Source organism: Corvus cornix, chromosome 10, assembly GCF_000738735.6.
Source record: "Corvus cornix cornix isolate S_Up_H32 chromosome 10, ASM73873v5, whole genome shotgun sequence".
Taxonomy (NCBI): Eukaryota; Metazoa; Chordata; class Aves; order Passeriformes; family Corvidae; genus Corvus; species Corvus cornix.
Window position 1 is genome coordinate 15,075,902 of NC_046340.1, and position 24,464 is coordinate 15,100,365.

The 24,464-nt window shown below is 37.6% G+C and overlaps 1 protein-coding gene across 9 annotated transcripts in view; it reads left to right on the plus strand.

Annotated features, from left to right (window-relative positions):
- The window catches only part of FAM189A1 (family with sequence similarity 189 member A1), a 109,955-nt gene that overhangs the window by 15,677 nt on the left and 69,814 nt on the right, over window positions 1-24,464 (plus strand). For 8 of the 9 annotated variants that reach the window (XR_005602737.1, XM_039557451.1, XM_039557445.1 and 5 more), the window contains exon 2: window positions 20,023-20,079. Coding sequence is in view for 8 of the 9 variants with exons in the window: in XM_039557451.1 (XP_039413385.1) it covers window positions 20,023-20,079 (57 nt within the window). In the remaining variant the exon portion in view is untranslated. Of the gene's footprint in view, window positions 1-20,016; window positions 20,080-23,875; window positions 24,199-24,464 lie in introns of those variants that run through there. The other variant, XM_010390797.4, reaches the window with a different exon arrangement.

Consider the following 24,464-nt stretch of genomic DNA (forward strand, 5'->3'; position numbering starts at 1 on the left):
AGTTTTACTGGTGAAAGAATGCCTTTTAAGTGTGGGGGTTTTTTCTCTTTTTTTTTTACCTTTTCGTACAGCCCACTGGTCTGCATGAATTTCATACCTGATGCTGTGTAACTAACTGGGCAGCAGCAGTAGTTCAGCAACATCAGTTAGTGCTGATGCCAAAGAACAGAGTTGGCTTTCATCACTTTAAAATGCCAGCTGGTCCTTTAACAGTCTTACTATATTTAGAGATTAATTGATAATTGTGTTTTAACTAGTAGACCTAGGGTGGATTTCACCATTAAATTGTTTGATAAAGAATGTGGGAGTCTCAGAAGTTTTTAACTGTAGGCATTGATATAAGATTTAGGGAGGGCATGGTAATAACTATAAATCCCCGAGTGAGATACTTGGTAATGGAGAATATACAGAAACTTTCCTTGCTTCCAATTCCCTGTAAGTGCACAAGCAAAACTGCCTAAATGTACTAAAAGAGTGGTAAACTGCATTCTCTTAGAATTATGGTCTTCTCTTAATAAATAGTAATGTCCAGTAAATATATGCACTTTTTTTACATAAGTAAATTTAGAAATAAATTAGTATTACAAACATACTCTGTTTCTATGTTTATATGTATACACACACTAAAATAAAACATCAAGAATGTATTTTTTTACAGCAATCATACAATTATAGAAATGTGCACCTGGCATGAGTCTCAACAGCTCATCTACTCTATTTTCACTGTGAGATCCATCTATAAACAGCAGCATCTCCAGTTGAGTGTTTGTTTAGATGTTCCTAAAGTTAGGTAATAAAGGAAACTAATCTGTTAGTCAACATCTTCCAGCACTTAACTACTCCTGTGCTAGTATGAATCTCATGCATTAACTGTATATATCCTAATATGTAATGTAATTTTTTTCTGGAAGTTAAGCTTCTAATTCTTTTAATGCACATGTGATGGACACAAGGGCAAATGATTTTGGTGCTATTCATTTGTTGAGGTTTTCTAACCTACCAAAAAAATGCCACTGTTCTTTAATCTGGGTAAGTCATGCAGAACTTTCTAACTTCACTTATAAGTAGTTTTCTAAATCTCTTGGCATCTTTATTTCTGACCTAGATTCTCAACAGTAGCTGGGTATATTTAATGAAATGTGGGCAAGCTGGGGCACAGAGCATTCTTGCTGAGAATCTTCACCAGTGCTTATTGCAGCAGAATGTATACTGTGCAATCTGTATGTATAAAACTCCTGCTAATTTGTTCCCAGATGCTGTCTGTGTCCCTGTGTTCCTCTTCACTTTTTTATATTGTGATTACTGGTTAAACTAATCCCCAAATCTTTTTCTGCAGTTTTCCCGTTTTCTGACAGTTAGGGCCTCTTGCATACTGAAGTATTAATGCAGTCTTTCTCTTGAGTGTGTTATTTTTCAGCAGTGTTGGAGCATCCTCATATGCAAACATTATTTAATTTCCTGTTTGAAATACTGCTTTTCATTTTTCAGGGTTCTTAGGTTGGTTGCGGTACCAGCATGTTTCCCAACTTCAGGTCATGTGTGGATGGTTATCTTAGTGTGTCTCCACACAAGTGTGTAGGTTCAGTTGTGCACTTTCAGAATAAATTATGCAGTTGTTTCCACTGTGCTTTGATTCATCTTCTGGAGCTCTGAGCTTGCAGACTGGATAACACTAAACTAGAAGGTGTGCTCCCGCAGCATCTCTAGTGTTGTCTGGCTCTGGATGGACATTTAAGTCTATGGGCTCAGACTAGAGCTAGATCTTGTTTTTAGAAGACAGAACAAAACAAATACACCCCAACTAACAACCCCCCATTGAAGCAGCAAAATCCCCCATACCCCACCACAAAAAAAACCAAAACAAAATGAAACAAGCAAACAAAAAACCCAAATAAACAAACTCCCACCACCAACCAACCAAACAAAACGAGCGTTGCCAAAGAAACCGTACTCCAGAAACGTGGATGGTGTGGATGTCAGCTTCCCAACAGCATCTGTTCCCTCGGCAGCTCAGTTCCCGTTGGCCTGCACTGCCTGTGGGTGTAGACGCTGTTGTTACAAACATGTTGTTTTGGTAAGCTGCACACACTCCCTGTGCTAATCCCACATAACAAGCTTTTTGAGTGGTAGAAACTCTCGGGTGATAGCTGGAGATTTCGGTGGGTTTGGTGCCACTGTGTGGTGCTGTGTATTTCAGTAGGCCATGCCTAGCTGAAGGACTCAAATTCATCTCAAGTTTTTTTATTAATTCTAATTTGCATTCATACCCTGGAACTGTTAAAAGTATTGAATAACTGATCATAGCTATCACTTTTTGTAAAAACCCAAAGGTATTTTCTATGGAGAAGATTGGAGAATTTTTCATGAGAGCAGCTTTCCTAATAGCTAATGGACTAGTCGTGTGACTTTGTGTTGCTAGAACAAGTGTTACATGTCCCTCTTTGGCTGCAGCCAGTTTTGTCTTTCTGGTTTAGTCCGTATATGGTCCTCTTGCCACCCTGTAATAGTCTGACAGTCTCTGGTTCATTAGAGCTGCTTTTGGTAGTAGGTGAAACAGCTGTCGCTGAAATGATTTTTTAATAAGCATGTAGGATGTTTCATGTTTGTAAATCTGCCAGTTATTAACACTTGCATGATGTTTCATGTTTGTAAATCTGCCAGTTATTAACACTTGCACGTGTTTTCTGGTTCTATTCTCTCTCTTATTGCTCCTCAGAGGAATTACTATACAAATACTTGGAGAAAATGACTTTCTCTTGTGTTTATATAACACTGCTAAAAGGATTTATTAGATTGGAAGCAGGCATTATGCAACTCAAGTCATGTTTGACTCAAGCTATAGCAGAAAATTACTTTGAACATTTAATAGTTTTCTAGTTAAAAGTCTTCTGCTTTGATTTTAAAGGTATTTGGTGTGCAACAGAGAACAAATTATAGCCTTTTACTGACGGGTAAGTGGTATTGTAAAATCATAAATGTATATAGTTTGTCATTTTCAGGAGAAGGAAAAATTATTCAGATTTTCAGAGTAGTTTAGAAGTATTAATTACTGTGATTTCTTTTCAGTGTTGAATCTTATTTACTTTGCTCTGAAAATTCTAGGCTAGGACTACAATTAGTTGGACTGTATTCTAACTAATATCAAGGTTTAATATGTTAGTGATTTCTTTTCATGTAAAAGATGGAGATGGATTTTATGGCTTAAAAATGACAAGCCATAACAGCATACAGAAAGACAGTTTACTTGCCTCCCTGAAGAATGATGCCTGATGAAAACCATGGTTTTAGTTTCCAAATATTGATAGTGAGTTCTAGGAAAACACAGTGATGTCCTGCACAGACTGGCTCACTAAAAGGCTCAGTATGAAAGCTTAGCTAGAGTTCAGGATTTCTTTACTGTTAAAAGTACTTCCTGCAGACTGCAAAGTAAGAAAAGGTGAGCAATTAGGGGAAAAAATATAAGGGAGGGATTGTGTATTTGGGGGAAAGTAAAATCATGCAAGTGGCAGATTTGAGAAAGCTTCTCTAGCTGATCACCTGTCTTGGAGATCTTGAGGTAGAAAAAGACTGGGTTTCCTTGGCTTACCCAAGATGTCAATCAATTTGAATGAGCTTTTCAGATCAGATTTAACGAAGTCAGTTCTGTTACTACTTACAGAACTGGCTGATAGATTAGAGAGTATTTAAGAATGTGGCGAACTGCTTTTTCTTCGAGTATTTCTAAATCAGCATCATTACATTTTTGTCTCACTGGGTTGCAGTTGCTAGATATGAAGTTTACTGCCAGTTTCAAAATTGTACATATGATTTTATTAGGTTTTTTTAGTACTCATAACCTTTCTGTCAGGAAGGGAGACAAGAACTTCAGCAAATACAAGAGTAGCTGTGATACGGGAACATGAGTACCAGATACTGGCTTTTAACTCCCTTATATTTCAGGAAGATATTTTAAAGAAATTAATGACTTTCTTAATATGAGTTTGCTATCAGTGGGACAGCAAGAAATCATGAATTCTAGTGCATAATATATATAATGGAAGCATGGAATGGCCTGGCTTGGAAGGGACCTTAAAGCCCATCACATTCCACCTTCCCTGCCATGAGCAGGGACACATCCCACTATCCCAGGTTGCTCCGAGCCCCATCCAGTCTGGCCTTGGACACTTCCAGGGATCCAGGGGCAGCCACAGCTTCTCTGGGCAACTTGTGCCAGGGCATCCCCACCCTCACAGGGAGCAATTTCTACCTAATACCTCATCTAAGCCTGCTCTCTGTCAGTTTGGGGATTTAATTTTGATAACCATTTTCTAAACCTGTTGTCTCTGTAGTTAGTGGAAGGTCCAAAAGCATCCTAAAAATTAAAAAAATGACTTGTTATCTTTGAATATGCAGTGGTTCAGCATTTTGATGTGTAAAATAAAGGTTCAGAATGCCCTTTATTACATTTAGTAATAATCTGAGTAACAAACTGTGTTCACGTTTATCATATTTTGAGATATAGCAAGGGATTAATTCTGTGTTTTAAGAGCAGCAGTGCAGTGATTTTTTTCTTTGTTGAGACAATAAAATAAGATGTTAATTGGGCAGGCAGCAGTGCAATGTTTCACTGAGCATGGTCTGCAGAACTGCTGGAGCAGGAGTGAGAAAGTTTTGCAGTCTGCATCCCTTGACATCAGTTACTCCTCTGTGAATTGTGTATTCTGTCATGCAGCATCTCTGTTGCTTCTGCCTAGTTTCACTGATCATTCAGACATATTTTCAGAAGTTTTCAGAATATATCTGCATATGACATAGCTTAGATTTCATGTCAAATAGTCAGCTTTAAAGGGGATAAATTTTCAGCTGCACAACAGAATATTTTAAATTTTGCTATCTTATTTTTATATCTCAAGTACACTATTTCTTTTTTGGCTGCTTGCTAGAAAAATTATGCATTTGGCTGCACTTATAATAATAGTTACAGTATTGCTTTCAGTTTTAATGTTGTTTCTTAAATTGGGTTTTCATGACATTTTTTCTGACTTTACTGCTGAAGTTTTCTGAGTTCACTTCTCTGGCCCTTTCTTTTTCACATCGCATTTCCGCAGTGCCTGCCTGTTGCAGAGCTCCCTGTTTAGCAGTTATCTGCTTTTACTCTTTTTGTGTGTGTATGTGAATTTCAAATCAAACAAACAAAAAAACTACGAAAACAAAACCAAACTCCAGTGAGAATTGACATTGCTTTATACCTCCTGTCTTGATAAACCACTTTATTCTGCTACTGATTTCCTTGTCTCAAGATGGGAAGTAGGGTAGGAAGTCTAGAGGGAAGATACAAGAAAGATTTTATCTTTTCTTCTTCTTGTTATGAACAGCAATAACAATTTTGCTGCCTATCCTGCAGGTTTTTTGTGCTCTAACACAACTGTTCTGCAAAATGATCAATAATATTCCTCAGTACTGTTTCTTGTGAAGCTGTATTGGAATTCAAGAACAAGTTGGGTTTGAGGTCTTTCTGTAAAATAAAGACTGGAAAAATGAAGGATGCTTCTCTGTTTCTTTCACCTGTTATGGATAAAGAAGTCCTGTGTCCTTCAAAGCAGTGATTAGTATTGTGAAAAGGTAATGAAAACAATTAGAACATGAGTGAGGGTCCCTCTGTCACCACCAGATTTCTGTGGCAGTTTCCATAGGAGGGATATCAGGAGAGAGATAAAGAACCTTCTAGGGTAACTACAGCAGGGATGAATTATGAATCTCTAAAGGTGTCTTTTCTGAAATTATTTTGAAAAAATACAGTAGAACTTGTTTATTACAACATATTACAAGTGGAATCTGACATGCTGTGTAAGAAAAAATGTGTTCTAAGTTCATTAAATTTTGCAGCATTACAGTGAGTTAGCAAAGAGCTGTCTTAATTTGTAGAGAGTCTGAAGCATGGAAAGGTGAGATGAGCTACTTAAGTGACAAAGGTTTGTGTTTTCCAGAACCAGGAAACGTTGTATTTGCAAAAAGACCCAACCTTTCCAGCTTTTTTCTTTGTATATTCTTTCTGATTCTGTTACTCTTTTCTTTCTCTTCATGTCATTAGACCTTCCTTAGGTGATGTCTTTAGTCATTGAGTGTCTGACTGTTTGTAACCCTATGAAAAAAATACATGGCACTATGGTGTGTGGTACTGGTCTTGTCATTAGGAGGTCAAAGCGAGGTTTAATGCTGTGTGGTGTTATGAAGGATCTGTACTGTCTGGGAACACTTTTACAGTGAGTAGGAAGAAAATTCTGAAGGAAGTGGGATGAGAAGACGTAGATGAATGTTCCTTTATATGCTGAAACACAAAAATGACTAAGGATATGATGATTTCTTTCTACCCCAGGAAACAAAATCAGTGTCATTTTAAGAGAGTAACTGAAGTTTTTTGTGAGAATTATTTATTGAGAGAATTGTTAAAAGGAAAAAGATTCCCAATCCACATTAATACTGGATGCTGGAGGATATCTTTGTCTTTTGTTTTTGGCAGCCCTCATCATTCCTTCCTATTTAGTTTCTTTCTTCCCCTTTCTTTAAGGAGTATTTAGCGAAGCAGAAGCTGTGATTGATGATGTCCATGCCACCTTCGAGATCAAAATTAATTTCTATTATAATTCCTGTTTCTGTGTATCCCAGGTCTCTTCTCCTGATCATTTGACTCCACAATCAGCAAAAGTGTGTTTTGTTCAGTCTTTGAGATTGTGATCCCGTCTGGGCTAATCTTGTATCTAGTCCTGCAGCTAAATGCTGGTGTTGCTAGACTCTGGCTTAGTTTAACAAGGCTCAGAACCCATGCAGGTGCTGCCCAGCTCTGACTTAGCTTCCCAGCTGGGACTCAAGGCACTGCAGTTTGGGTTGCTGCAAAATGTGCTGAATCCTTTAAAGTGGTTTTGCACTGAGACACTTAAAATTTCCTAATGTTCCACTGGCACTCTGTTGGGGTGTTTCATCAAGACTGACATACGCTAGTGGTCTGGTGCTCTGGTGCAATTCACTCATCATTTGGTTATTTGTTCTTGCAGAATGAGTCACCTGATATGCAGGACTGTCTCGTATTCAGGCCAATTTAGCAATTGTCAGCTTTGCAAAATGCACTTAGCAAAAACTAAATACAAATACCAAACTAGGCATGTGCACCCATGGACTCGGTTTGAGGCTCATTTACTGGAGTTTTCTGTAGTCTCATTTTGATACTTTGTAAGAGCTGGATGAGTTTTTTAAAAACTGATTTACAGATTGCCGTGTTTCATTCCTGCACCAATATAATTTTCCTGGGAAATTATACAGTGTGTTGTATAAATAAAGGTGAGTTCTAAAGGGGGAAGATCTCACAGAAATATGCCGGACAAGTTACTCATTTTCTGGCTCTCAGATGATGTTGATGAATGCCGTTTGTTAGGATCTCTGATCTCCTTTCTGTTCATAAGATCTACATTTTTGTTTTTGACTGGAATGTAACAGTAGTTGTATATAACTTGGCATAAAGTCAGCAAAATTTTTTGATAAGATGAAGAGCCTAATTTTACTGACCTGAGTTTAGAAGTTCCTCTCACTTCTAAATTTTTCTAGCTTTAGATTTGGTCATAACTTTTTTTTTTTGGTGTAGAATTTTTTTTCCTGAAAGCATTAGTTAAGTTCCTTGTTTTGGTGTTTAAACTTCATTACGAAAACAGTATTGTAGTTGTGAATGAGTTTACTTTCACAGTGAGAACACTTGTCACCTGTGTTCCCTAGAGAAAAAGACTTCTGAAGGATTCCTTATGTTAAGACTACTAAGTTACCCTAAAATCAGTCAAATAAAAGATTGCTTTTTCCCTTTGTTAAAGTTTACATAAAATACATAAAAGCTTTTTTTTAGTATTATAATTAGATTCTTTTGGGAAGCATTTAAGAATTTTAAACAGCTGTGATTAACAAGTGTTAATGTTTCATGGCTTGCAAGTTCACTTTATTTAATGGTGTCTGGATTGTATTTTTTGGCTGAAACAAGAAAAAGCAGTTTTTGTTTAGTTTGAACAGTACATTTATGACTGCATCTGTTATATCCATTATTTTTTCCTGCAACATGCTCTGTCACCTCAGCTGTGTGGATACACAGTGCACATACTTTTGCACGTGCAGTTACAGGAGTTTGGGACTCATCTTCTGCTGGGGTTTGTGTGAGGAGAGCAGGAGAGTTCCAGCTCTAGATTCCTGGTCTAGATGGCATGTGTGAGCTACCTCAGGTAGCTGAGGCTGTTTTGAGCTGGGATCTGTCAGATACCTATATATGGAAAACCTGTGGAAGCTGTAGGAAAACAGAATCCCATTTAGCACGTGTTGCATCTTTTATTTGACTTTTTTTCTAATGAAAATCAGTAGTATTCTAGATGCTTTCTAACATCTAGAATGTTTCCCAAGCTGATGAATGAAACAGGAATAGCAGACTATTTGCATAATGTAGTTTCTATTAATGTGATTTTCACATTTTTCAGTACTTTTTTTTGGTGCGGTGCTGTTCTGTTTATTGCTATACTATTTTCTCTTCCCTTCTCGACCTTTCTGTCAACTTCCTTGATATTTACATTGATTTTTTTTTCTATTAAAAAAAACCCCCCACAAAACAACAAACGAAGAAAACACAACCCCAAAACAGAGAACAAACTAGCTCTCCCCAAACGTTGTTCTGCTAATTTTGTAGTGAATTGCCACAGTTCTGTGGTGTTTGTTTAACCACGATGTGTTTACTGTAGTGCAAGCTAGGGTGTAATTACTATTACAAATTGTCCTGTAGAGAATATTTCTCAGTTAAGATACCAGTATCTGGTATACCCCCTAACCAGGGACTTCTTGAAACACAACACAGGTCGTCATGTTCCTACAAATCAATAGCAATAACTTGAGAGAGTCTTCCTTGACAGCGCTGAAGTACTGAGGATGATTTTCTTCACATCAGCTTCCAGCTTGGTGTTTGAGGTGAACTCAATCTGAATTTCTCCTGTCCATTAATCAGCAAGCTTCGGTGTGGTCCTTGGTCTGTTTGATATTGCTAGAAAGCCAAGTTTCTCTGTTAAGTGCTTTTGATACTTGTGTCTGAACAACCATTGTTGTCATTGTTTTCTGTCAACTTTTTCCATGTGTACAAAAAGAAAGCTGCTGGCCAGAGCAGAAGAGGTTGCGCTCTCTCTCTCTCTCTCTCTGCATTCTTCAGCTTAGAAATAAAACTTTTGCTTCTCAGATGGTGAATCTGAAAAGTTAATGTGAAAAGATAGCAAGAAGATGGTTTTAAAAACAGATATTGTGTGCACAGTTACTATCCCATTCTATTATAAGCTTAACTTCAGTAAAACCAAGCATGTTTTTTAAAAAGACAAGTGACGCCTTATATTCTGGAATACCATCCCATTCTGACTTGGGTTGGGAGAGCTAATTTTCAAAATTGTCTAATTGAGATAGACTCTAAATGCCAGAGTTACAAGTTAAAACTTTTCAGGCTGTGTTAGTGTGTATAAAATGTAATAGCCCTAAATCATTTGGAAGTAAGTTTTTCTCTATCTTGTTTTTAATTTATTTTGTCTTAATGAATAAGTTATCTCCAACTGAAGTAGGTATATAGCTGCTTTTATGAAAGTCAATATGTTACGCTTTTGTTGAGTCTGTGGTCAGCCAGGCTGCAGTAACACAAACATTGAGAGTGTGGGAATCTTACTGGGATGGTAATTTCAAAGCTTCTTTGTGAGCTTTTTGCAGGCAATCAGAGACAAGAAGAACAAACCAAAGAGGCCCTGTCTTTGAAATATAATTGAGTTTGATGTACTGCTTACTCAGTTTGCTTTGCCTTTGACTCTGCGGAATTTTTTAAAATGAAGACATCTGGCTGTGTGATGAAGTGGGAAAATGGTCATATTTGAGCTTAGCCATTTAATATTAGATAAAGTTATAGCAATTTCTTATGAGGTACTTAAGAAGGTGTTTTAAAGATAATAAAACGGAGCTCAGTCTAATGCCCATATGTGAATGGCTGTACCATGTGCAATTCATTTAACTAATTTTTGGTCATGATGGTGGATCCACCACTAAAGGCCAGACATAATGCTGGTTACTGTGTAATCCTTGTTAAACAAGCATGCTTCACATGGCAATGGAAATCACTTCTGGATTTTTACTTCCTCCACAGATGACAGTACAGTTGTATCTTGCACAATGCAGTTTTTATTTGCCCATTAGTGATGCAGTAAGGAACCACAGTTTCTGCAGATCTGAGTCCTTCTGATGATGAATGATTCTGCATAACCTCAGGAACAATTTTTTAGAGTGAAGTGTTTTGATCTAGCAGTAATGTAAAAATGCAAAACTGCTCTTTTTAGACTATAAGATGTTTTCCATCTTAATATTTACACAAAGTTCCCAGTATATTTACCGGAAGTCCTGACCTTAAAGTCAGGCAGAATAAGTCTTTGGACTCCTTGAGCTTAATTTTTCTGTGGGAAAAGGGTTTCTGTAGAGTGAGTGTGGTTTGTGGTTGAGTGGTCATTAAATAATCCTAGAAAGCAGACCACCAGATCTGGTAAATGGGTTTGGTGTGAGATGAGGTCTCATATGAAGATTGGTGTTTTATTCCCACTTTATTTCCAAAACCAATACGGAAAACATTTCAATTTGATGATCCACCTTGCTTTTGTAACCAGTATTATACAGGATGCTTTTCTGTCTGCAGTGTTTCAGAGTTCATGTATTTTGACCATGTTTATTATAAATTACAAGTTGCTGTGCAAATGAATTTAGTGTTATACGTTAGTAATCTCTTTGAATCTCTTATGGAGAGAAAATAGACAACATTTTAGTTGCTCTGTAATTTTTATAGGATTCCCTCTTTCACATTCTCCTTGCACTTAAAATAGCTGTGGGCTTTGATTTTGGAGCTAAGGTTATACTTCTGTTCATTTGGTGTTTGGACTACTAGTGCCCAAATAATTAACTGCATTAAAATTACTGAAATAGCATGTCATGCGCTCCCCAAACCTATTGCCTGCTGACAGGTTAAGAAGCCTCTACAGTAGAATTGGACTTCAATTGCAGAGGCTTTGGTGCTGCGATGTTTTTGCAAAGCAGTTCTGCAGTCCTCAGCTGGGAGTCTTTGTCAGTGTGCTACCCAGCTTGATGTGAGAAAAACTCCTGCCTGTTCCCTAGATCATTCCAATATGTGCCTTCTCTTCTGTAAAGTTTGATGGCTTTCATTGCTCCATGGGATGGCATTGAAAACTCATTTTCTTGGGGGTGCATTGTAGAACTTCATGGTTAGTTTGTGGTGCTGGAGTGATGCACTCTTTTCTGCTTGCCCAAGTCCTTTGCTCTTTCTTTCCAAACCAATTTGAGATTTTTATACATTATTCTCAAGGGTTGTCATAAACAGGTATCTTATGTATGCAGCAAGTCTAAAATAATGTATTTTAAGTCTTTAATAGTAACTAATGAGATTATTATAATTAAGAATAGAGGTAAGGCTCTAAATTATTCTAAACACAGTACGTTCTTTGTTCAGTCTATTTTGACTCTGTATCAACATGATTTCATTTTTGCATTTTGCTGCTGACAGGCTTTAAGTGCCTGGTGTTCAGGCCTGTGGGCATCCTGAGCAGGGACAAGGCTGAAATGCGATACAGTTGCTACTGGTTGCTGATGGTACCTGGATTTCCATTCTGTGGTGTTGAGGCTGGAAAGGACCAGGTGCAAGTATTTTCCCTGATCTTGTCTCCACAGAAAAATGGTTCAGATAGATTACATACTGGGGGACAGGTGTTGAGAAGGGACCATCAGAATCATCAAGTCCAACTCCTGGCCCTGTGCAGGACACCCCTAAGATCATACCATGTGCCTGAGAGCATTGTCCAAATGCTTCTGGAACTGTCAGGCTGGTGCTGTAACCACTGCCCTGGGTAGCCTGTTCCAGTGCCCAAGTACCTCTTGAGGGAAAAACTTTTTTGATCTCGAATCGAAACTTCCCCTGACTCAGCCTCATTCTGCTTCCTCAAATCCTGTTCATGGTGAAGAGATCAGTGCCTGCCCCTCCTCTTCCCATCTGAGGATGTTGTAGACTGCGACGAGGTTTCACCTCAGTCTCTCTTTCTCTCTGGTTGAACAGACCAAGTGATCTCAGCCACTCCTGGTGTGGCTTACCCTCCAGACCCTTCACCCTCTTCGTGGCCTTCCCTTGGACACTCTCTAACAGCTTAATGTTTTTTTCATATTGTGTTGCCCAGAACTGCCTCCAGCGCTCAAGGTGAGGCCACCCAGTACAGAGCAGGGTGGGACAGTCCCCTCCCTTGCCTGGCTGGCGATGCTGTGCCTGATGCCCCCCAGGATAGGGTTGGCTCTCCTGGCTGCCGGGGCACTGATGACTCATGTTCAGCTTGCCGTGAAATAAATCTTTAGAACCCTTGGATTCTTGGTGTGTTTGGAAGGCATCCATCCATCCTTACATTGAACCTGTGTTTCTCCAAATTAATTTGTCCTTTCCCCTCTGAAGTCCTGTTTTGGATGTGGTGGCCAGCAATCTGTCGTGGTTATAGCTGCCTGGGAAGGGTTGTCTCAGAAAAGGTGGTAAATGCGGTAGTGTAGATGGCTTTCACCAAGTTCATGGTGACAGAAGTCTGTAGGCTGAGGATAGTGTTAATCTGATCTGACCATTTAATATTTACTTTGTCCCTTTCTCTCTCTCGTTGCTGCCTGTGCATCCTTAACCTTTTCCTTTATCTGGTAGCATGGCCTAGAAGCAAATCACTAATCATGCTCATTGGAGTATGAGGTCTACTGCTTTTTGATTAATCTCTCTCCATGTGTCCTGTGACTCTGCAGTTTAAAACATAGCTCCAAAAGATCTATGGAATTGGAGGAGTGGAGCTTACTCTGTACCAGTGTTGTGCAGAGACAATGCATTTTATGTGTATTTGGAAGCTCTTCTCAATTTGAGGCGGAGAAAATGCTCTTGTTACTGATATTTAGATCACTTTATATAATACATCTCGGCTTTTATCCCCTGAGAAATTGTGTCAGTAATTGAAAGAGCCGTTGTCTCATTTCAGTTATCTAAACAATCTCAGTCTTCATTCTTATTATTATTGGAAGAGCCCAGCAGCAAAAGTCTGATTAGTAATTTCCTAATGCTACTGGGAAAAAATATTTCTAGAATAATTTTCTGTACTGAGTCAATGATATAGGTCAAGATTGGTGTGAAAACAGATTAGGAAATGTCTAAAGAAATTTATCACTTTTTTTTTCTGTCACAGTAACATTATGGATATAATTATTTTTTTAAGTACAATGAAACATAAAATGAAAATTCTGGAAGTGAAGTTCTGATAGCTGAGTGATACCTTTGCCTTAGTAATGGATAAATATGGAATCCTTTATTTTTGGAGTTAAGATAAAGTTTTCACATTTTCAGCCCTTGAAAGAATGTAACTGTTATGAAAGAAATAAAGCATGTTATATTTTATAGGCTCATAATAGCTTTCTAATGATTTCAAGTGCCTTATTTCTTTCATTACAAACACTTAAAATTGTATCAGTAGTTTTGGAAAGGAAATTCAATATACTTCTAGGTGTGAAGGCTTTGTCCCTGTTAGAAATCATCTTTGTAATCTGTTGTATGGAATGCACATCAAGACCAAGAAAATAAATATTCAGATGAGGAAATAATTAACTCTTGAGTTTACAACACCTGCATACAGACCTATCATATTGGACAAACTGCTTCTAATTTCACTGATTTCTTTGGTTCAGTGCATTTTAATTAAGATTTTGACTGCTGTCTCAATAAACCCTTTCTGCTTCAAAGAATCAATAAGCTATCCACACTTGATCTGGGCTACTGTAGAGATCCTGAATATCATGTATGGGCAGTACATTTCTTCAGTCAATTATTTTTGAAAATTTCTTGCTCTGGCTTTCATGTTGAACATTGTGCAACACAGCAGCTGGTTCTTCAGCAGTGTTGCTGGTGGTGTTACTCAAAGCACTGTGTTCTTTTGGTTCGTTCATGGGTCATTCTGAAGAAGGGAAGTTGCTTGGGTTGTGAGGGAGCTTCATTTTAATTTGAGACAATTGTCCAAGAGCCACAAAATCTTGTTATTCCTTATGATATCTCAGTAGACTTTATTCTGCGTTCAGACTCTTCCCCTATGAAACCGCATGTATTGAGCTCGCTCTTCAGTCATCTGTTTTAATTCAGGTTTGTTCATAAATAATCTAATACAGTTGAAAGCTTGGAGGATTGGTTCCAAGCTGCCTAGCTACCTTTCTGTTTAAATACTCTTTTGCTAATGGTTGTGTGCCTTATTAATGCTCATGGATTACATTATGGGGCGTAGAAGATAATGTAATAGTGTGTTCCATGAGTATGTTTAATAAAAAACAGATTAGAATTAAGACTGTATTGCGAGTCACTGATGTATCAGCTCTGTGCTTAATATCTTATCTAAATCCCTGTCCATAGCTTTTAATACAGTTTGCATATTTTAGTGAAGTTGAGCATAACAGTTCTGAACCACTCAGAAGAGTAACAAATACAGAACATAGGAAGTTTTTTTATAATTGAAAAAAAAATATATATAAATATATATATAAAAACATATTCTGATGGATATGTGCTCCATCAGTGCTTGTTTTTCTCTGTATGTCAAATTGGTTCCTTCTAGTAACAAGTTACAGATGTGTAATGAGGAGATTTCTGATGGGTGTGGAGAATATTTGATAAGAATACAAAGACAAAACCAAAGAAAAGCTCACCCTAGAGCTTGAAACAAGATCAAAATTGTGGGCTGTTAATACATTCTGGTAGCTGTGTCAATGTGTAGGTAATTTTACTGTCCTGTTCTTGTGGGGCACCAAGGGATTTTGTTTCTCTGCTCCTGTTTCCATGGCAATTAGAATTAGATTAGTTTTAGGTTCACAGTGGATAAATGAGAGCAACTAAGCTATAATGTAGTGTTTGTGAGTCAGGAACACGCTGCATCTTTTTATAAAATAGCCCAAAACTGTGTTTAAATCATTGTGGTTTTCTGGTCACTGTTGACTTGCTTGTATTTAAGCGTCCAGATCTTTCGTTTGTGGTTGCAGTCTGGTGGCACTTGTGCTCTTTGTGTTCATAGTGATGTAGTCTTTAAATGACAGAGCAGTCCCTGGATTCTAGGGATAGCTGCATGTTGAACAGTCAGTTTGCATATTTGCTAATAAATATTTATATTAACTATTTTTAAAACTCTTTAGCCCATGACTGATTTTTACAGAGATTTTCATCCTTCCTGTTTCCCAGAAATTGGAATGGAGAGTAATATTACTGGTGGACTGTTCCACTCCCTCTTCAGCTAATTCCCATGCAGCACAGTTCTTTTTCCTATAGTGTGTATTTAACTTTACCAGCATTTTGCACTAATGGATTGCAGATGCTGCAGAGTGTTATTATAAGAAGATTTTGTGCTCTGGTAGTAATGTGTCATGCTTTAATAGTTTCTGTGTATGTGATAGTTGTGACATTGCTCACACAGTATTTAATGCTTGCATTTTGTTAAATAGTTATGTGCCTTTTACAAGGACTATGGTAGATTTCACAGAAACATCATCCTTGAAGATATTTCAGCAGTTGATTGAGACTCTGTGAGGTACACCTAGACCTAAAGACAGTTTGGGGGTATTATTTGTTGAAGTATGATTGAGCTTTACCATTTCAGGAGCATTTGAGTTGACAAAATTAATCCTTGCAGTAGTCTGTGCTCCTGTAGCCCAGAGAGGGGAACTTTGGGAAGTGTCAGTGGCTTCAGGCCCTTGTGCAGGGACACAGCTGCTGTTGTGCTTTGCTCACAGAAAGTGCTGATGATACTGGTGCTGTGGGTGCTGGGATTTCCCTTTGGCAGGCCAGTTACTGCCCTGGTCTCTCCACTCAGCTGCCTTAAGCATCTGCCTGCTCGTGCTGTGCCTGTTCTGCCTGGCCCGCCTTGGTGGGTGTTTGTCTGATGTGTTGTTACAAACAGGTTCTTTAGTTTCTAGATTATCTAGCTACGTTCACAACACATGTTTTTGGAAACATGTAAACAGATATCTGTAGACACATAAATTTAGTTCTTAGAAGAGGCCTGAGAAGGAATTTCTGCAATTACTGTGAAGAACTTGTATGCTTATTTTCATGTAATTGAATCCATTGATTAGAGAATTTCTCTTGTATTTACAAACTGAAAAAGTGACTAACCCATAAATTGGTGGAAAAGGACCAAATGACTTGATGTATGTTGTATCAGGCTGAGCAAGGAAGCAGGAATAAGAATAGAGAATAAAACTTGGAGTTTTCCATAACTCGTGCTCTATGTTAGACTGGAAAACGATTGCTAGATCCCAAGTGGAACTAAGGAAAAAAAAAAGATAATTTGTTTTCTTAAGCCAGTTAATACATAGACATCAGTAATTTTACATTTCTATAGTTTTTTGTACCTTGATAGTGGTTCACTATACTTAATGTGGTTTTAATTAATATTTATATAAACATAGGGTTTATATAGTTCAGGAAAGGAGTTTAAAGGAACCACACTACAGAATGTATCACGTAGAAGAGCCATTTTGTAATTGGAGACTCAGAAGGCAGATGATTTAAGATACATCAAGAGACTGCATCATCTGATCTGCCCCATATTCAAAGTCAGAGCCCTCTAAATTTCTAGGGATTCACCAGACTGTGGAGGGAAAATGCTGGAAAAGACACCATCAAGGGCTAATCCTTTGTTTGCAGTCCCTGTGCTGGAAAGTAGTTTTACCTTCTGGTTTTGTCCTGCCTCAGTATGTGCCTGTTAAAGTAAATGCATCTTTGTCATGCATGAACACCACTTGCATTAATGATAATGGAGTTTTCATATGCCTGTTGAGCTACTGCATTTCTAATGCTGCAGAAGTCAGCACTGATGTACTCCGCTGATGCACAGAGGAAAAAACATTGTCATAATGAGCAGGTACATATATGTACATATATCTGGGGGAATTCTCCTTAAGGAATATGGCAAACCTAATTTTTGAATGGTTTTAGTTGCTTTCATTAATTTTGATTATTGTGTGACAGGGAGGTTCACTACAATTCAGAAGATAGAAGCTGGATCCAAGGTAGTAGATAAACATACTCTGCAGGTTCTGAAATCAAAACACATTACCAAGGTTAAGGGATTGTTAAAATTGTCAAACTCTATTTTACTTTTTATTTAAGAAAGAAAGAACCTGGGCATAGAATTCATGTGATGTAGTGATTTTTGAAAAGCATGAGAAGCCATATAGATTGCAATATCGAGCTGTTGAATATTCCGAGTGATTATTGTAAGATCTTTTGGGCCTTTAAATTAATTACATACTAATTTCAAATAATTGCTACTTCTGTATATAAACAAAGTGGAGTTTCTACTCACTGTATTCAATGTTAGTATTGTATTTATAAGAGGTATAAGCTGAAGAGAAAACAAAACCTTAAGACTGGGGGCTTTTTGGTTGTTGGTTGGTTGGGTTTTGAGGTTTTTGTGGGGTTTTGTTTGGGTTTGTGGAGATTTGTTTGGTTGGTTTTGTTATTAAATTCCTGGTTGTCTTCAATATCAAGATAAATCTTTAGTTTTCTGTTTTGATAGTAATTTGGTGTATTCTAACGAAATGTCAGTATGTGATGTCCTCTATGTGCTTTTTTCCTAGTTATATAGCTGTGCACACTGGGGGTTAATGTGAGGTGCTTGGCACTGGAAATAGCTGCATCTCAGCAAAATAAGTTTTTTGGGTAACCAGTGACTGACACAGGGGACTAATGGGAGTTGGAAAATTACATGACGGCATTGTTGAGGTGGCCTCTTATAATGACAGTATTAAAGACACAGGTGGAACACTGAGTTCTTGTGTCTATTATCAGCGTAAATTTATCAAGTGGCCTGGCTGTGCTTGACCTTTTGCGTGGTGAGCCAGTACAGTGAGTTCCACAAAGCTCTCCTTTTCCAAACCAAAACACATGTACCTCTTTCATCTTACAAGGCCTCTGTAAAGGTCAAACACAGCTGTAGTTCAGCTGAACAAAAAGGATCAGCTCCCTTCTTGCATCCTGTGCAATGCCACAAATAAGACAAGAGGGGTAGAGATTTAATTAATGGAAGGGAGGTCACACAGTAAATGAAAGTAAAGATTTGCTACTCATAGGTAGTGCCCTACAGTAGTATCTTGACTCTGACCATATGACTTGGTGACTGAGAAATACTGACTTATGTACGAATATTTTATGTATCAATATGTGCTCTGGTTTGGAATGCAATTTCTTACTTTTCCTAAAGGGTTTTCTTTAATAACTTCACAATTTCAGCCAGCCCATTTATTTGATTGAGAGCATGTTGCTGTCTAGCCTGCAAGATAGACTAGCTAACCTTGTCATTTTACCTTCTGAGTGCAGTTTCACATTACAGGACTATCAGCCCAGAGCCAAGTTATCATACAATAATAATAAGCTAACATAGCTGTGTGAGCACATTTAATTAACTGCAAGGATGGAATTCTCAGCTTTTCCTTCACTTGGCCAACATCCAGAAGTATGTAGCTCCTATGCTGTAGGAAATGCTGTAGAATACAAACTATGCACATTTGCATGTAGGCATTATCTGGACAGACTTTGATATCCATATCTTGGTCTTGGTTCATTTTTATTGTGCTTTTATCTCTCAGCTGTTGCATTTCTACTTCACTTAGAAACTAACACTGAGGTTTTACTAAAAAACCTCATTTGAGGGGTCTTTTTTTAATGGCATAGCTGCTAAAGAAAATACTGAAAGGTGCATTTTCCACATGTTGTCTTTCTGAATAATGTTTTCAACAGCTGCTGCAGCTGTGGATATTGTCAGATAGTGAAATATGCCTGAAACATGCTCACAGTATGAGTATTCACAGACTAGACTTTGTGAAGGCTTAAACTGGGCACTCCACAGTGCAGCTGCTCCAGGTAACTAACAGCTCTTCCTCTCACATTCGCACCAAGCATCACTAGACTGGATTGTTTCCAGCCTGGTTCCCAGTACAGTGTGCATTGCTTCTGCAGTGGCTAGATACAGTTGAATTTTTATTTATTATGATCTATTATTTTTACACCTAAAAGATTGTTAGGAAAGCAGGTTGGAATGGGAATGGTGACTAGCTAAGTATAGAAGTTATTGCTCCACAAACTCTTTGTACAAGCCGAGAGGAAAAATGACACTGTGGACTCATGAAATAAATACATTGTGCAGTCTTTTCTCTGCATTTTATTTGTATTCTACTTTACTGTTTTTGTAATTAAATGTTCTAATGAAAATGTTCCTCCCCACTTTTTTTCTCGCATGCCAGGGTCAATATCCCTTACCCTATTGCTGCAGTTTCCCTTTCTATTTTTAACTATATGTAAAGCTTATGGTGTCTCAGCTCTAACTTGCATGTTATTTTAAAATACTTAAGATCAGCTTAGGTGTATAAAGGTCTGAATCCTGCTTGTTTTTGGTTTGTAGTATCAGAAGTAATGTATCTGTATGCTAAATACAAGTTCAAATGAACGTGTGGGTCCTCTCTCAAACATAAACAAAAAACCCTTTTGCGAATCTGGATACCCTGGATAATTTTGTGATTGTCTTGTCATTAGTCCCCTTTTTTAAGCTAATTTTCAATTGTGCTAAGAGACCACAAGAAAATTTGCCCTAAACATTTATTCTCCTTTTGTGTTGATAACATTCAGGACTGGGAAAGAAGAAATGTTTTAAGACTTACTGTGATCTGATCGGAACTGAGTGAATCTGGCAGCTGGATTGAACTTTGTTTAAAAACAGCTTAGTTCTTAGTTATTTTTATTTTTTTATTGAGAATAAAAGGAAAGCATTATATTTTTAGCATTTGGTTTCCAATATTCTGAAAATATGCATCATGACTCTGTATTAACTTCATCTTATTACCTACTATGTTTTTAATGACACTGGTATAACCTCATGCCTCTTTAGTAACTCTGCTCTGTTGCAGGTGCTGTTGTCAGGATTGATCGGTGTTGTTTCATGGAAGAGGCCCCTGTCCCTTGTGGTGAGTATCTCCCAGAGCTTTTGTCTTTATAGAGAAGCCTCATAATCTGTGGGGATCATTTGCAGTGCTGTTATGCATCCGGATATTTATAAACACTTAGTACCAAAAGTGAAGGGCCTTTGAAGTTGTATAGTATAAACTACCTGGGTGAAAATAGTATTTTTCTTCTGTCTCACAAACAGATTATTGGTCTGCTTGTACCTTTGCATTTAACTTTATTTGCCTAAAAATGCACTGTGGAACAATCTTTTTAACCAGTTATCTGGATGGAAAAAATCCCATTCCAAAGTAGTAGCTGTTAGTCTTTGTCTGCAGAATGATTTTCAGCTATGTTAGTATTTCTGTTGTGAGATTCATGTAGTTTCTTGATAATGAACAGTAATCCATTCCTTGTGTGTGCCTGCTATTAGAGTTTCAGTTAACCTACTAATGTAAAGCAATATTAGATGGAAATCAATCCTATTAAAAACACATGATGATTGTGTCAATAAGGATGTGTTAGCAGGTAAACATTGCCTTTGAAAAAGTGTACATGTGTAACAGAGTAACATGAAACATTTGTAACATAGTACTAAAGATAGTCCCTGGAATAAAGAATATAATGGACAGTATGCGATGAAAAGTCTTGTACTAATAAGAATTAGCTTAATTAGAACTTCAGGTGTATTTCAGTATTCTGAACTGAAACAGTAGTATTAGAGCTTACATCATCAGAATAAACAATATTCACGCATCAGAAATGTTATCCAGGCCTGTTGAGACTTGGCTTCTTTGATTCCTGATCACTCACTTGCATGCTGTAAATTGAGCTGGGCTTTCTAATATCGATTAATTCAGTGAAATGTAAATAGGCAGTCATGGTCAATGCAATTCAAGGAAATAAAAGGGAAGAAACAGTAATGGCAATATTACTGCTTGCAGAACAGCTCACCTTCCTACAGTCTGCTCTAGGAAATTATTTATTTCCAAGAGTAAGCTTAGTGCTCGTGAGTTAGATCCTGATCTTCTTCTGTATTGGTACTTGGTGGTGATACAGTAATAACCTGGAAGAATGGGGACAGGGATGATGTTTTTCACTTCTGTGTGTGATTAAGCTGTGCAGTAGTTTTACAGTGGCTACCTAACATCTTGTTTTCCTTGCCGAATTGTAAATACCTTTGAGCAGTTGGACCCCACGTGTGCAGGCTGACTGTTCTGATTAGCAATCAATAATATGTAGCTTTACAATCTCAGAATACAAAGTATCACCAGCTTGCTAATGAGTCATGTTTCTTCTGATCTGTTTATACAACGCATATGCCAAATACATACGGTCAGTGATTACCTTTTAACCTATTTTATAGTATTATAAGCAGCTAGATAATCGATTAGAATACTTGTCTTTTTTGTTGCAATGTGTTACAAAATCTGGCATTGCCAAGAGTGATAGATAGCTTTATCATTTGAAGCTATGAATAAAGTTATATAAAATTAAACCATACACCATCTGTGACGTCCTGAAAACTGGTGAAACTGTGATAATAGTTTACTGTGCCAGTTTTCTGCATATCTTGGATTTGTGACTAAAACTGGTTTATAATAACTGGTGTTTTGACTATTGCTGAGCAGCACTTGTGCAGTATCAAGACTTTCTAGTTTTCCCACACAGCATCACTTGCTTTGGCTTTTTCCTTCCTCTTTCCTTTGCTTATTAAACTATCTTTATCTTCACCCACAAGTTTTTTTCACTTGGGCTTTTCTAATTCTCTTCCAGTCCTGCTGCAAGGGGCAGTGAGTGGGTGGCTGTGTGGTGCTTTCCTGCTGGCCAGGGTCAGCCCTCTGTACTGCTGGGTGTGCCTTGCTCAGTGCTGTAATCGTGCAGGGTTTTTCCACAGATGGAGTGTCTTTTCTTTGCAAATGTATTATTTTCTGCAGGCAAAAAGAGGAAGTTGAAGAAGCATTAAACACAAATAGTTCATCGACCCTTAATTCCTGGCTGTATTGTACTAGAAATGTGTTATGTAGTTTTGGTATAGAAAAGAGCTTGTTGTTACATAGTTTAACGCTTTGGAACCAAAGTCAAAACTGAGAGTAGTTGTGTATTTATAAGCTATTAGTATGAATGCTATTTTGGATTACACATTCAGTCAAAGACTTACAAATGTGTATGTACTAAGGACATTTTCCTGCAATATTAATTTGCAGAAATTTAGAAGTTCTCCTGCTAAAGTGTCTTTGCAAATCTTAATTATCTGGAAAATTCACCAGATTTTGTTAGTTTATCTAAATTTTCTTGGTCACCTCCTAGCCATCAGTTGCTTATCTTGCCGAAATGCTTTATATATGCAAGGAATCAGTGTCTGTTGTCAAACCTGTATTTACATTTACCGGAGGAAGCACTCAGGCAAAGGAGATATTTAAATTGCTTACACATTGATTTTGAACAGTACTTTCTGTATATTTCAGATGTTTCCTTATTAAGCTTTCTCTGTTTTCAGTTACGAAATCTCAGAGTATTGGTAGCGCTTTGGGGAAATCTCTCAAGAGTCCATTTTTTGGAAACCAAGCATTGGTTGTGTCACTTCCACTGCTTAATGTTAAAATGGAGTGTTAAAGTAGGAATTTGTTTCCTTGTGGTTTATGGAAGTGTCTGAAAATTGGGAGAGAGCTTGTGGAGCTCCTGAGGCTGAATTACCTTGTAAAAAAAAAAAAAAAAACCTTTAAACTGTGCAGTCAGATTATTTTTCTGTTACAATCTAATCTATGGTAATTGCAAATCTGTTTGTGCTAAGGAGATTAATTCAGCCTCTGAATTGAGTTGAAAGCTTCTCTGTTGCCATCTGGCATTTGGGTGACCCCGGAAAAATATTTTTGCATTTCTAACTGAAAGTTCTTGCAATAAACTGATAGATTTACTGGTTTTTTCAATGAACAGAAATGTGGGGTTTCCTAATGTCTGTGAATGTCAGTGAGCACAAGATAATAGTACTTATTAATAAATGATCTTGATTACTCAGAATAGCTATTTACCATGAAATGTGCATTCCAGATGCAGTTCTGTGCACCAAGGAACACGCAAATCAGTGCATGTATAACTCAGTTTCAATGTGTTGTCCCTTTTGTCCCTTCAAATGAACCTTTATTTCAAGGCTTTTTTTTTTTTTTTTAATGATAAGCACATAGGATTTTCTTTATTTAAGAAAAATAAGCCACCCTAAATAGCTGCAGTTCAACCTGCACATCAGGCAAAAGGATGAACTGCTGTGCAAAGTCTCAGGGTGCACCTGTGGTAAGAATCAGTTAAATATATAACTGACTTCTTTTAGAAAATACTCGTCTTGGGTCAGCTTGGTAGTTTGTTGCAAAATGAGAGATTTTCTTTCAGAAATTCCAGTGAAAAAGTTGAACTATTTGAAATTCAAACTTAAATACTTTTCTTTTTTCTGTAAAAATCATTACAAAAAGGTCTGTGTTGAAAAAGGAAATCACTAATAATTTTAAATAAATACATCCATGTATACTCTTGCCCCATAAGATGCATGAATATGTAAAACTGGCCCAAATGCTTTTCCTCATTGATTATCTCCTCTCACTAGATATCATTGCAGCGTACAGCAGGAATAACCAAACCGCAGGAAAGAGATGAAACATAAAATGTATAGAAATAGTGTATGAGTAAGTTTTCTTTCTTCTTACCAGTGAGGTGGAGCATTGACATGTTCCTGGCTGTGCTGCTTAACCTGAGATCCTAGAGTAGCTTAAGGGATGAGACAAGTCTTTCTAAACTCTTACAAGAGAATTTACATCTTCCTTTCAGATGAAATCTGAGAGAAGTCTTTGAATTAAAAAAAAATGGTTGTCCTCTCTCCAATACCCACCCCCAAGCAGAGATTTGGTGTTTGGTTCCTGGAATAAAGAGATGGTCTGTGTAGTGGAGAGACAACGTCAGCATAAACAGGTCAAGACTGCAGGAGAAAAGCAAGTGAAAGAATGCACAGTGTGGGAGAATAGCAGAGTCTGAAGGCACCCATCACCTCGTGTGTCACTGCTGACTTTGATACCTGTGTGATGTTGAGAGGAGCTGCAGAACATCCCTCTGCCTTAACAGATCCCTTGATCACTCCGCAGTATCATTTCAGCGTGAGTATTCTTTGAGTTCCTTGATCAAAATGTTCTTTAGGAACCCTGCTATTAGACAAACACTTGTCTTTGAGGCTGAAGCATTAGTTTAAAGGTGAGCAAAACACTGGGTGAAAACAAGTGCATCTTACATACCAGTGTTTTTCAAAGTTTCTGATAAACTGGGTGGGGGCTGAATGCTGGGTATTGCCGCTTTCAAAAAGAAACTTGGGAAGCTGCAATAACTTCTGTTTGGAAAGCAAATCCAGTGCTGGTTCAAAAAGTAG